Source organism: Pteronotus mesoamericanus, unplaced genomic scaffold (genome assembly GCF_021234165.1).
Source record: "Pteronotus mesoamericanus isolate MK-2021 breed Mesoamerican mustached bat unplaced genomic scaffold, CSHL_Meso_final scaffold_85, whole genome shotgun sequence".
Classification (NCBI taxonomy): domain Eukaryota; kingdom Metazoa; phylum Chordata; class Mammalia; order Chiroptera; family Mormoopidae; genus Pteronotus; species Pteronotus mesoamericanus.
The window spans coordinates 13,923,560-13,938,124 of record NW_026555329.1 but is presented as its reverse complement, the minus strand read 5'-3'; the positions used below and the strand labels follow the sequence as shown (position 1 = coordinate 13,938,124).

Here is a 14,565-nt window from a genome sequence, read left to right as displayed (position 1 = left end):
TAATTAGGAACATGCTTTTATGTACTCATTTTCAAATTAACTTAAGCTACACTGTAGAGTCCTCAAAAAGGCTTTGAAATAAGGATTATGGTCAAGATCTTAGATAAGGTATTAATGAAAGAGCAAATCAACCCCTTTCAAGAGAGATCAATTATGCTGCATCTGTGTGGATTATATTGAAACAGTCCAACAAAATAGTATAACACTGTGTCAATATTCTCCTCTTCTTTTCTTTCCTTTTTTTTTTTTAAACCAAGTAGACCTTCATACTTAACACAACAGTAGTTGTAAACCTTTTTTGGACTCAGACCATTTTGGTAAGGCAGAAGTGTCAATAGACAAGTTATTATTATATTGCCCTCCTGAATTCTTAAAATGGACAGGAGGAATAAGGTTCTGATGAAATTTCAGTAAGGTATTTAACTCATTATTGACTCATGCCAGAAACAAAAATAAGGCCATTTTCATGTTATAAACATGAACACAATAACTTTCATTTGTCCAAAATAGCCAGCTAGCGACATTCCCCTCTTTCCAGCCCAACGGGAGGCAATGCAGTATTTGTTTATCTAACAATGAACTTCCAATATACACCTTAGTGTTAGGTCATGTTAAACCTAGTCTCCTGCACATACATTGTGTTGTAAAGTGTAATCAATTTATGAATAAAGTCATCTTGTATTTTTATAACATTTTATAATTTTGATTAATTCATATAATAAAGGTAGGATAATACTGATCTGCCTTCTGAATTAATGATATTTTATAGTATTAAAGTATACCTTTAGTAGCAACAATATTTTACTTTATTCATTAATTTTCAATGTTATTAGGAACTGCACGCATTTCATAAGGCTATTAGCTGAATTAGATTCTCTACTATTTTGGACAAATGGAATTCATTTTTTTTCAAAGAGATCAATTTTCTAGAAGACTTCTGAGTACATACCTATATTGGCAATCACAGTTTTAGAGTAACATATTATTTTTTGTCTTCCTCTTCAATAAGGCAGAGAAATGGAATTTGTTTTTATGCTTTTCCCTATTTAATTCCTTGGTTAAAGGTAAAATTCTGATCTTCCTGACCACTTGTTTGTTTTGAAATTATTTACATTGCTTAATACAATAAATATTGAATAACAAATTAGCATTTACCACATTTAATTCTTATTGACATATGTAGAAATCTGTTCATTTTGGCGAAAATGACATCCTAATCCAATGTCTTCTAGAATTTTTGCAAATACTTTAAGGAACAGCAGAGGGAGTTCAAACTCTAGTATGAAGGTAAGACACCTTCTTTTCCAAATCACTTCTATAGCAACACAGCTATGTTTAAGGTAAAAATAGCTGTTATACTATTTTTAAAAGATCTGACACCTTAATGTTACCCCCTCTCCCAAAGGTTGTTGCAGTAAAAGTTGCCTGAAAAATGGTATTGCTCTTTAATGGCACCTTTTGAATTTTCTTTTCATATGAAAGAGGTCTGCCAAGTTAGATATTATTTCACTGTGCCATTCCCAGGCCTACAGCTGTAAAAATATAGCTACTTCCAACACAGTGATACATTTAATGACAGTTTCTCACCTGTGAAATTAAACACCGATTTCAGTCTCAGGTAAATGAATGAAAACTAAAGACACAATGAAGAGTTAGCCGTGAATAAATTTCTAGACAAATGGTCAGTAAACCATGACCTGCAAATGCGGCCTGCTGACTGTTTAAGAAAACGTTATTGGAAAACACCCATGCTTACTCTTTACTGTGCTGTGTGTTTTCTATGGCTGCGCTCTAACAGAGGCAGAATTGAGAAGCTGCAGCCTAGATCTGGCTGAAAATACTTACCACCTGGCTCTTCACAGAAGTTGTTTGCCACCCTTGGTTAGATATTTAACGAAGTCCTGGACAAAATACTTTTCTCTTTTTTAAAATTTTAGCTTTCAAATTCATAAATTAAAAAGACCACTTCAAATTTTACCAGCAATAATGACAAAACTATGCATTTGATCCAAAACTAGAAAAAAAAAATCAGAGGGGAAAAATCAACACACAATCTTGATTTCCTTCAGGTACAAAAAATCGTCAATACATTATTTTCTCCATCTGCTCAAAATTAAGAAGACAACCAGCCCCTTTTTTTCTTTTCTTTTCTTTTTTTAACAAAGATAACAAATATAAAAATCTAGTCATAAACAGCCTTTGAAGTACAATTAAAAACCAACTAGAGGGATCCATCTTTCAGAGGGTTGATGACTTTGGGACTGAAACACTTAAATTACCGCCACGTTGTTGATTTCCCAATGGCTGCAGTGATGAGGAGAAGTGTATACAGCAGATGTAATAGCTAATTCCATCCTGTCGCCATCCAAAACAAACTTGACTCTCTTCAGGATACAGGAAGTTGTAAATGTCTCCATGACACTCTTGGCAGAGAGGTCTTCATCCCATATGAAAAGAGGCGGTTTCTATGGCAATACTGGTTAAATGCCTTCATGCTGCACTAATATAGTGCAAAATTGTGCCTTCCATGTAGCAAAAAAGATGCAGGCAACCAGTTTGAAATTGGGGAAAGTAGAAACTTATTGTAGTAACACAAGCAAATGAGTTTTCCAGACAATAACCACTATAAAATACTGAACTTGAGAACTCTTCTAAGACACTAGTACATGTCCAGCATTCATACTTTGGAGAAAGACAAGAATTAAGTCTTATAAAAAGTCTTTGCCTCTGAAATGCAGGTCAGTAAAAGCTACCAGCAACCACCGAGATGCTGAATTTACTCAATGGGCTTTCTGCTCAGCTTAGAGCTTATCTTTTATTCACCATAAAAATGGCTTATTATTAAGTATATAATCTGACATAATAATACGTAGCATTCAGTTGAGTATACATGATGTTATGCTCGCCTATAGTATCGTAGAGATTTTGGTATAATGTCTTCATGCTAAAATGTTATTATGGGTTAACACTGTAGACAGAGGCTTGCATTGGGCATCCCAAATGGCCAATTCCGCCACCGTATGTTAGAGATGAAAGTAAATTGCCAGTAGGTAGGTTTCATGAAAGATCATTCACAAAACTCGCAGAAGGCAGCATGTATTCAACTTAATCTTCTAGACTTCTCAGGGCTGATAGTTTCTATGCAAGTGGTCTTATCCTGATATTTCCAATGGCACTGTGATTTTCGCCCTCTCCTAAATGATGCACTTTGAAAAAGGTGCAATGAATTTTAGTTCACACAATTTGAATAGCTTTTGGCCCCTGGATATCTATTGCAAAATCAGAAAGCTGAAATTGGTTGCCACAGGATAAGGTATATTTTACATGTCTGCGTCTCCATCATAGGCCAAGGTTAAAGGTTTCAGCCGGTTGTTTTGCCTTCTTTGGGGTTTCTTTGGCTTTTTGCTGTTAAAAAATCGTTAAAATTGGGAGAAAAAAAATCAATCTTCCACTGTAAATATTACTGTTTTAAATGAAAAAGTTTGAAACATATGGAAAACCTAAATTACTTAATTGCCTACATTGCCTAAATTCAAACTTAAAATTTGATTTTCCGGGATCTTTGAATTTCTCAGTTTTATGCTCTGAAGAAACTTGAAACAGAACCCTTCAAATATTATATTATCATATAAAAAATTAATTATCCAAATGGAATTCCCCTAGTACTAACAACAGAAATAACATTATAGTTTAATCATGTATATTTGGCCAGAAAACTTTATAAATAATATATAATTCATAAATAATGCATGTATAAAAAGATAGTTGAATAAGATTAGGCATTAGCATAATATCTTTCTCCAGTACTAATTCAATATAAAAGTCTACAGTTCGCCAAAAGCATATTCTCTTGCATAATCAAGGAGGATGTGCCTGAGAAGTTGGCCTGGAGCAGCTCTGGCTCATCTTCCGAACACAAATGACTCAGACTTGGTAGTTGTTAGACTACTTGAGGCTAAAGGCATGTTTATTTAGAACTTCAGGTAAGTGCTAAATAAACATGGAATGCTTATTTGAGACATTAATTTGCCATTCCTGCATTACGGTCAATTGAAAGTGTTCCCTCTAAAAATAGAAAGATCATTTATCCTCTTAGATTTTGAAATATTTCAACACTCACCAAGCGAGATAAATCATGGAGACAACAAAGATGAGTAACACAAATGCCCCAGCTGCTACACCGTAAACCCAGGTCTTTAATCTCCCATCTAAGAAGAATGGATATTAATCATTAATTTACATTAGTTTGGCATATAAATGAATCTTTAACTATGACCAATGGACCAGTCGCATATGACTAAGTCCTTTCAAAACTCAAAATGAATTATTGCTCAGGCACAATTAATGATTAATGCAAAGCTGCTATTATGATTTAGATTCTCCTTCATTAAAAGTAAGTTATCAATAAAAATTGAATTGAAAATAATAAATAACATTTTCAATTTGAGTTCAGATTTCAGGTTAATATGTCTAAGTTTCTGCTGCTTCTTACCTGACTTTTACTTCAAGTCTAATATATGTATAATGCTACATAAACATTTTCTTTTGATTTGATTCCATTTTGAGATTGGCAATTATGAGAAAAGAAAAATAGTGCAATTGCAAAAAAGTCCCATAACTTAGAGTTGATGCAGACAGTTATTTAAACACAAACTCTGTCATTTTAACCTTTTTTTCCAGAGGAACTGAAAATAAATATATTAAACATTTTTTGGAATTAATAATCTTTTATCTAGTTTACACTTGCATTGTCCTTGAAAGCTGATTTGACAATATCAATTGCAAAAATAACCAAGTTTGATTAACATATAAAAGGATCTCTAAATCAATTCTTTCTACATCTCACTATTACAGGTATTACCTGCATTTTGACTTCCCATTATGCCACTTTGCTTTTATAGAAGACCTATATTAGCTCCTGTTTTCGATAACTGAAAGAAATCCAAAGATAATTTTCTCTTTTACGAAAAGTGGTGAAAAGCAACAGTTTGCATTCAGCGCTTGTTTTGCAGCGAGCCGTTTGAGAGGTAGCGTCTGCTACAGGCAGTGAAAGTGGCCCCACCAGGCTCCATCCCTGGGAACCACACGAAGCATCTCGGCATCAAGCTGCCCAGTTTTGACCTGTTTGAACATCTGGGCTTTATCTCCATTTACTTTGTGCATCTGTTAGCAAGATGTGTCCCAAGGTATCAGAAAAACCTAAGAGATCTCATAAGGGTGTTATGCTTAGTGTGAAACTGGATATAATTGAGTATATTTGGTATGGATTAGTAGGTGATTTTCTGGGTCTGGGGCTGCTTAAAATTTTTTCCATATAAATTAGTGGCAACTGCTTCTTTGCTTTATGGCACTTTGGCTTACGAAAGGTTTCATAGGAGCACTTGACTTTCAGATAGCAAGGGGAAATCTGTATATAAAATCAGACAGGATCGAGACCTTTCTAATTTGGTTTTCTGGTTTCATTCTATTTGAACTTCTCAGTTTTATGTTCTGAATAAACTTCAAAAAGAACTACTAATGACTTTGTTAACTTGATTTGACCCTCACATCAACATATATTTTCTGATGCAAAAATGCAATTAAACCTATATTAGTGTTTAAATATGACAATAATAATATTCTCTCTTTTTAAAAACTAGTTTGGATGTGAGGAGACCTACTTGGATTCTTAGTCAAGGTCAAGATTGCTGCTGGCCATTTGCTGGTCCACTCTCTTGAACACCCAGAGAAGAGTTTCCCATGTTTACATGGACAAGTCAGCTTTGTAAAATAAAATGTTTTTTCAAATGATGTGGTTATATGTGAACCACTCCAAATATTGAAAATATTTAAAAAAATCCCAACAGTGATTCTCCACTAAGGGAAAATATTTTGACTTAATGCATTAAAAATAAAGATGTATTAGCTATGCAAATTTCTTTCTTCCTTTCTCATATTTCTGACAGAGTTATAAAGTAAACTATGTCTGACTTTGCCTGGATATTTCCTTTGGTCGTGAACTAGTCATCCCTCTTGGTGTGAGAAAAAGTGGCATGATCATAGCTCCCATCCAGCCCTCGTAGCACATGTTTAAGCCTCAGCTTATTCCTAGGCATATGTTATATGGTTAAATCCACTGGAGAGAGAAAGCACACAGAGTAGGAATAGTACTTCATCAGGCTTTCAAGCCTTTGCCTGTATCGGCTTCAAGTCCATTACTAGACATGTTAAGAGTTGTCTAATAGGACAAGGGTCTGGTCAGTCTCCAAGATGGTCCCACCTAGACAGGAAGGCTCCATCCCTCCCTCCCTCCATGTATCTGGTACTAGTAAAGTCTCTGAGATTTTGAATGAGCCAACTCTCAGGGCTGATAGAAATTGCTCTGGCTGCCAAGTGCCCCACCCCTGGCACAGTGCTGCATTACTAATGTCCCTATTTTAGGTTCCAATTATTACCGCTGTGTGGTCAAATGAAAAATTCTTGAATGCCTTTATAGTTTTGTTTGTTCAAGTACTGAATGATAACCTGTTTTTTTTCCTAATTAATATTTTCATTGTTAGATTTCTTTGTTCAACATGAAAATAATTACACTTGTAAATTTAGGACTGAGATTGAATAACTAATGTGAATCCTAACATTTTTTTTTCCTCAGAAGAAAGTAATTTCATTTTTCTGAACTTTGAGCATGAGTGCTTCCTTCATAAAAATAGTAAAAAAAAAATATGAGATTCTACGGCAGAATCAGAACCAATGACTTTCGGAGAAATAATAAATAGCTCATGTGAAAAGGCTTGCTCATTTTTTAATCATCTGCCATTGATTAAATGTGTAACTAAAGAATTCTACAGCAGTGCTATCTAGTCGCTTCACCTGGCCCAAACGGCTGTAGAAACCAGGTCCTTCCCCGTCCTGCCGGGTTACTGGAGGGTTGGGTCGGGTGTACTGCCCGACTGGTTTTCACGTCTCCTCTTTTGTCCTCCACGGTGGGTATCGCCACCACAGGGATGAGGGTGCACTGCTCAAGGGAACCGTTAGAAGACAGGACTTCAGTGTACCCTTCTTCACAACTGCATGTCCTCGCCTGCAGGAGAACAAGAAGATTTCCACTGTGCACACAAGGTGACTTTTGAAAGCATAACAGAACTGACTTTGGAAGAGAAGACTTTAAATAAGTATCATGTTGGGGATTTGCTACATGCAATTTCTGTTTTCGCTACATTTAAAAAAAAAACACACTTTTGGTACTGCACACAAACTTATTCTAACAGTAGAAGCAAATGCATGCAGAATTGTTTATACTGATAAAGGGGTGGTCCACAAATAGAATTTGTATGCCTCAGACATGCATCTATTAAAGGGAAACGATTGCACAAGAGGCAGGGAGGTGACAAATGAGGAGGCTACCTTGTCTGCTCTAATGAATTCAGACCTACCTCACTACAGTACGAGTGGGGTTGGCTACACGGTGGGTGACAAGACCTGTCAGCATCAGGCTGGCGTACCACCAAACAGCCCCCTGCAGAACAGAAAACCATGTTTTGACAAGTAGTATCTCTTGCAATGACAAAAATACACTGTTGCTACAGGCTGGTCTTTGAATCCTAAGACACTTTGGGAATCCCACAGATTTTTCTGAGGGCAGTTGACTATGGAATACTTGCTTAACCTTGACCACTTTACTTAGGAACTGGAGGCACTTATTCAGAGGAGGCAGCCCAGTACCTGGCACTCAGCAGGCGTTCCACAAGTGCTTGCTGGACAGATGATTTTACAGCTGCCGCTTCGAAAACACTGAGTGTAACACAAGCTATTTCTGTCATCGTTCCTGGGACTAAGTCCAGCAGTAAAAAATGGATTTAATTTTCTTTTAAAGTTAAAATTCTTTCTCAGCTACTTAAATGAATAGTTTTCATATCCCTTGAGGTGTCTCTTTAATTTATGGACTACCACATTAATGCATTTTTTATAATGTATATTTCTTTTTCAGAAAAACCACTATTCCTGCTAATTCAGGATTTTGGGGGGAATAGGAAAGAAAACAAATGTAGTTACTAAGGGGTGTGCTTGCACTGTAGTTTTAACTTGACATTGCAGCTGTCTATTGATTACTTTTCTTTTCCAGTATAGTATCAAGTGTGCCTAAGTTGTTATATCAAGATGGGGATAGATGTCAAAAAGAAACAATATTGGTGATGTGGAAAGAACTCATAGTTTGAAACCATGTTTGTTCAGTTTAGCAGAATTTTAGCAAAGCACAGTTTTTCCTCTATTAATGGGATTTGATGATGCTGTGGGATTTCTCAGGGGTGACTATTGTTAATTTTTTGCCATAATCTCTCAATGTTATAAACAAAATATTCATAGGAAAAATGTTATGGAAAGCAGTTAGTCATTGCAAGGCAGTTGCAGTTAAATGGCCATATTGAAGTTATTATCATTAAACACATGAAGAAAAAGGAAAACAGCGGCTTGAGTTTCTTGTAAGGATAACTATTCATAACATTAAAGCAATCCATCAAGGTGGATAATATACTTTATTTGCTTGTCTATTTTCATAAAGAATCTCATCTCTTCTAAAAGATGGGAAAGGAATGCATAGAAAGTTTGCCACAGATCTTTTACACCTTGGCTTTTTGGTATCAAATAGTATTAAGAAATAAATACATTTCATACTATACTGCATTAATAAGAAATTACAATATAATTTCTATAGGTATGTCTTTTAAAATTTGACTTACCTTTGCATTGGGGAATAGCCCCAGTTTCAGGGGGACAAGAGATATTAACATGTAGATGAAAAGGTAGACGGATATTATTTGCATCATTATTTGGGGGAAAAACATTGAAAACAAATAGGACCCTCTGGGGAAGCTGTAAAATTCTTTCAGAATAGTGTAAAGAAGAATGAAGAAACTCATTTCAACTCCTGAGTTGAGGGCCCATCTCTACAATGCCTTCCGCTCAGAAAGCCCCTGCTTCCTCTCCCACAGCTCTGTCCTTGCCATGCCTCTTAGAATGATGTGGTTGGAATAGATTTTTCTCCCAGAAAATAATACCGTGAGAGAGCCAAGACTTTCCCGGGAGGTGTCTTTCCTTTGTTATGCATGTGTCCACCCGGAGTTGCTATTATCAAGGGCTTCTTGATACAGATTTCTCATGTATATTATCTTATCTTCACAAGAATACAGTTTGACATCCTGCTCCAGCTTTCATGGGGAGGAAATAAGTAATTAGGTTTCGATAAATCCAGGTAATTTAAAATTGAATATAAAAATTGATGCTTTCCAAAAAGCATATTGATCCCTGCTCCTGTTATCTTACTGTATGTATTACAGCTAAATTTATAAATGGACATACTCAGAGGCACCCAAACGCACATCACTTTTTCTCCCTGTCAGAGGGTCAAAGCAATGGCAGAAAGTCAGCTGGTCACCCTGAACAGTTCGCTGTCAATACTCACGCTGCTCTTATGCTATGGAGATTCTGGTAATATGATCTCACTTATAAGAGGAATCTAATGAACAAAATAAAAACGAGCAAAACAGAATCAGAGGCATAGAATCATGGAACTGTATGACAGCTCTAAGAAGGGAGCGGGGAGCCAGGGACTGACTGAAAGAAAATGAAGGGATTAGTCAAAGAACACATTTGAAGGACCCATGGACATGGACAACTGTGTGGGGATAGACTATGGGAGCTGGGGGCAGGCTAGGTGGAGGGAAACAAAGGGGGAAAACTAGAACAACTGTAAGAATGTAAGCAATAAAATATTTTTAAAAATAAATTAAGAAGAGACGATAGTTCTTTGGGTCAATGCGCTGAAGGTTGAGGTTCTGGTTCTGACTTTTCTGAGAAATTTGCAGGGTGGTATACCTCACTAAATATCAGGAGTCAAGTTTTTTTCCCTCTTCAAAGGTATCCTTGGGATCCTTTGCCTTTACTGGGCTCAGATAGAGAAACTTAATAATTGCCGATTAGAGTAGTTTTTTGGAGTAAATTTGGGTATAAAGGACACTCAAAAAAGTCTGTCATTTGGACTTCTTCCTTGGACATATGACAATTTTTGTGTTGGAACAGAGTAGATGAGCTGCTCAGGTGCTCTGGGCTGGAAATTTAGCAATGGGTCTTTCCTTTTAATTAATAAAAAACTTTAAATCATAGATTTCTGAATTCAAGAAAAAATATTGTGACATATATCATCCTATTCCCTTAATTATATTCTTGGTCTGTGTGAGTACTGCTTTTTAAGGCACAGGAACAGATAGAGTCAACAAAAAGTTATTTTTAGCATGTCATGACAGTGAGGGAGAATTTAACTGAAACATTAAAAAATAAAATACGGTGTCATTGGTCACTAGGCAGGTATACAGCTCAGGTGTCCTGAATCCAACCATGTGTTGAATACTGAAAGAATATCTTTGTTTTTCTCAATTATTTTCTTTATCTTATATACATGGGTTACAGAAAGACTTTCAAAGAACAAAGAGAAACTGGAGGTTTACCTGTTACATTTACACCATCTGATCTTTGACACCAGACTGTTCGGGAAGAGCCTTTCCAAGCACTAGCCATCCATTTGTACTCATAACACTGCCCATCTGCCGGGACACAATAAACATTAACAGGAGCGTTCTGCTGTCCAGAGGGATAATCATGGTGACAGAGTGTTAATTCAATATTTATAAGCAGCTGAAAAATGGTAAGTCTATCTCAAATGATTCAAATGTCAATTTACTGTCCTGAAGTTGCCATATACTACAAAATTTCAGATATATACCTAAATCTCAGCTCATTTTCCATATCTGCTGTTATACTATCTAATATAAACCAATATTTTTAATTTAATTTTATATTTTATTTAAAATATCATGAAATATCAAACATATAAAGATGGAAAATAATTTAATAAATATATTCAATCGCCCATCATGCCATTTAACAAATATTACCATATCTGCTTTAGTTTTAGCCATATCTGCTTTAGTTTTCTTTTTTTGCTTGTTGATGAGTAAAAAATAACATAACTTGATGTTCTAGTATATTTCTTTCTCATTTGACCTCTTTCCATGTCTGTCCAGCAATACCCACTATTCTCAATATTCTTTTAATATAAATATACTATAAATATAAACATATGTCCATAAATGATATAAGCTATTATTTTTAGTCAGTCTTACAATTAAAAAAGTATCATACTCTGAATCATTCTAAAAATAGTCAATGTTACAGATGAAATATTCCTATGTGATTTTAATGTAGATATAGGCAGTTTATTTTAACTTCTATATAGACTTCCCTGGTACTAATTACTATAATTTATTTAGCTGTTTCCTCTAAGGGTGGACTTTCAGGTTGTTTCCTTTTTGCAGTTACAACAATGCCTCAGTGCTCAACCTTGTACAAGCTTCCTGGTTCTTCCTTACTCAATGGTGTCTACTACCCCCACTGACTAGTAGAGTGAAGTCGTCACTGTTCACGCATGTGCATTCCAGTCCACTCTCCTTGGTGACAGATTACATCGATGTCACACAAACTGTTCTCATTATATTAACAATGGCTGGACTCTTTCTGGACAGACTTCATATCTCTTCTGGCCTTTTTCTTTTTTTCCCTACTGAAGTCTATGCTTTTTCTTAGTGAATTGTGGGAATTCTTTATTCTAGAATAGCAACTCTCAAAGTATGGCCCAGGGACCAGAGGAGATGTTGATATTCTTTGAGTATGTTTATGTAACATCTGTGTAAAGTAGGATTTCCTTTATATAACAGGTGGGACAAAAGTAGGCTTATGGTTGTGAGCATGTGAAACAGATTATATTTTTATGTTATTATTTATTAATTACTGTATTATTTTCAATATGAAAAACCACAAACCTGGGGGAATTTCTTTCTCAATTGTAACGTTATTGATATCTAATTTTATTTCATTCTTATTTTGGAGGAAACAATTCTCTTTTTTTCCTTTGAAATTATTTCATTTATTTTAACGCCTGATTTTTTACTACTTCTTCCCCTACCCTGTCCCAGGACATATGGAATGTTTTACCTAGCAAGTTTGGGAAGATTTAACAATAAGTCATTTGGCTTAAGTCATTTAGACCATTTGACTTTTATTCTAAGCATTCTACTTCAACTTCTAATCTTTCTCCTCCAACTTTTCATTAATAAATGTGATATTTTGGATCTATTTGCTATCCTGTGTCATACTCCATCTTTTTGAACACCATTGGGAAGGACAGGGTTGTTCTCCACTAGATAGCAATATTTTGGTTTTCATTTAGGTAACTTCTGTGTTCCCAAACTATGACAATTTAATGCTCTGTGTTTATTAAAAATTCTATACATTACTTATATTTGGTGCATGGCTCCATAAGAGTATACATATATACATACAGACATATAAATATATATAGTCAAATAGTTTTATGTTAAATTTAAAGAAATTCTTACTAGTACTTTGACTTATCAATTTCTGAAAACTTAGTAAAATCAGTTTGCTGTAGATTTGTAATTTTTGTTTACTCTTTCTTTTGATTTAAATACATTGAGTATATTTTTAGATTCATACATGATCAGGATTGTTATAGGTGTACAAATTAAGAGCTCCTTATTGTCTCAGCTCTTTAGCTCATAAAACTGGGAGACATTTTCACAATGTTGCATATCTAATTTATTAAGGATTGTGGGATTTTTCTTCTCTAAGTCTTTAAAATTCAGAATCACACACTTAATTCAATCTCAACCTTAAGCTTGGCAAATCTGCTTATTTAACAGAAAATTTAATATCTTGTGCTTTTATTGATCAACACAAAACTAAAATGAGATTTTATGAATCACAGCACTTACCATCACATGATTTTGTTTCTAACATCTGCTCTGGGCACAGGTGTTGATTCTCTAGTTCTTGTATAATAACCGCTCTGGAACGCACCTGTATTCCACCAAAGCCTAGGTTCTCACCATTCACACAGGTCAGCTGACACAGGCTCCATGAAGACCAGTCCTTCAAATAACAGTCACCTACAAAACACAGGTGTGTAGTTTATAGTTTATATTCTATGCATAAAGAATAACTAGCCAGATAGTCATTTTATTTTTAATCCCCCTGAAAATGTCTGCTGGTATGTCAGTAGTACATACTACTTGTAATAGATAAGTATTTGATATTTGCTAAGTTTGTATATAGCGTTATAAGTTTGCATTAATACTGTTATCTTCTCAGTGGATGTTACTGGCATGGAATATGTGTTGTGTTACACTATCAAATATAAACTATCACTTGCAGGCGCTTGTCTGTATGATTCACCTCCTCTTAAAAGACAACAAATACTTGATGAAAACCTACTACCACACTTGTCATTATTATTGTAAACAGGTTTATTAAACACTTGGTTTTATTCAAAGAAAATCTAAATATACATAAAACTTGTCTTCTAAACATTCATTATTTTGAAAACGCTTGAAGTCCAAGTCTGAGAAAGCTGGTATTTATGCTATTTATGCTTTATTCCTATTTCTTCCTAGAGGTGTGAAGGTGAGACAGCTGAACCAGCAGCTGTAGTGGCAATAATGCACACTATTTCCTTGAACTCCCTCTGCAGCCCACTTTCCCCTTTTGTTGATTATTGATTGAAGAATAATATGCATGCAATATGCACATATCATAAACACAGATAGCTGAGTTCTCACAACTATTATATACCACGTAACCTATACCTAAATCAAACAACAGAGCATTTTCAGAATCTCAGAAACCCCCCTCAAGTTATATATCGACTTTTTATATACTTTTTATGTCTGGCTTCTTTTACTCATTTATGTTTGTGTGATCCATCATGTGCATATATAGCTCTAATTTGTTCATTGTTATTGCTGCAATTTACTTTCATTGTATGAATTACCACAGTTTTGATATCCATTCTACTATTAATGGGCATGTGGAGAGTTGTTCATTTTTCCTATTATGAATACAGTTATTGTGAAGATTTTAGTATGGATCTTTTGGTGAAGTTATATATATGTATTTCTCTCTATATATATGTATATATACCTAGGAATGGAACTGCTGGGCCATTGTGTATCATGTGTTCAACATCAATGTCTTCAATTGTTTTGAGAACAGGGAAGACGTAATGAAATGCACCATATACATATCCATTGTTCATGATTGGCTGCTTGGTGATACTGTTCAGAGGGTACAGTAAATTATGATAGGCAAGTACACAAGGGGTTTTTATCACTTTAATTATTCCAGGCCATATCATATGAGTAATTCATATAGCCTTATATTATGCTGAAGTTGTCTAATATTAGCAAAAAGTTTCCTGGATACCTGATTAATGAAAAAACTTTTTGTGCCATGATTAAGAAATCCTAGAAAGACATGAATTAGTGACTAACACATACGTATAATAGTAAAGCAGGGTAATTTTTGTAGACTTTTATTATAGTATCTCATTAATACTCTATCTAATGTCATACCAAAGTGTAGAAAATTCTCATAAATTTTGAGTGTTAAGGAAAAAAAAACAGTAAGAATTTTTAAGTAGTGTGATAATGTTTTAGGAACATTTCTATCCCCTAAGAA

General features: G+C 34.8%; 1 protein-coding gene across 1 annotated transcript in view; it reads right to left on the bottom strand.

Annotated features, from left to right (window-relative positions):
- Window positions 1-226: 226 nt before the first annotated feature.
- The window catches only part of THSD7A (thrombospondin type 1 domain containing 7A), a 319,686-nt gene continuing 305,347 nt past the window's right edge, over window positions 227-14,565 (bottom strand). The window contains exons 24-29 of the mRNA XM_054564186.1: window positions 12,825-12,998; window positions 10,482-10,577; window positions 7,413-7,495; window positions 6,850-7,060; window positions 4,121-4,208; window positions 227-3,405 (exon numbers count right to left, since the gene is read on the bottom strand). Of these exons, the coding sequence (XP_054420161.1) occupies window positions 3,321-3,405; window positions 4,121-4,208; window positions 6,850-7,060; window positions 7,413-7,495; window positions 10,482-10,577; window positions 12,825-12,998 (737 nt within the window). The 3' untranslated portion in view covers window positions 227-3,320. The remainder of the gene's footprint in view (window positions 3,406-4,120; window positions 4,209-6,849; window positions 7,061-7,412; window positions 7,496-10,481; window positions 10,578-12,824; window positions 12,999-14,565) is intronic.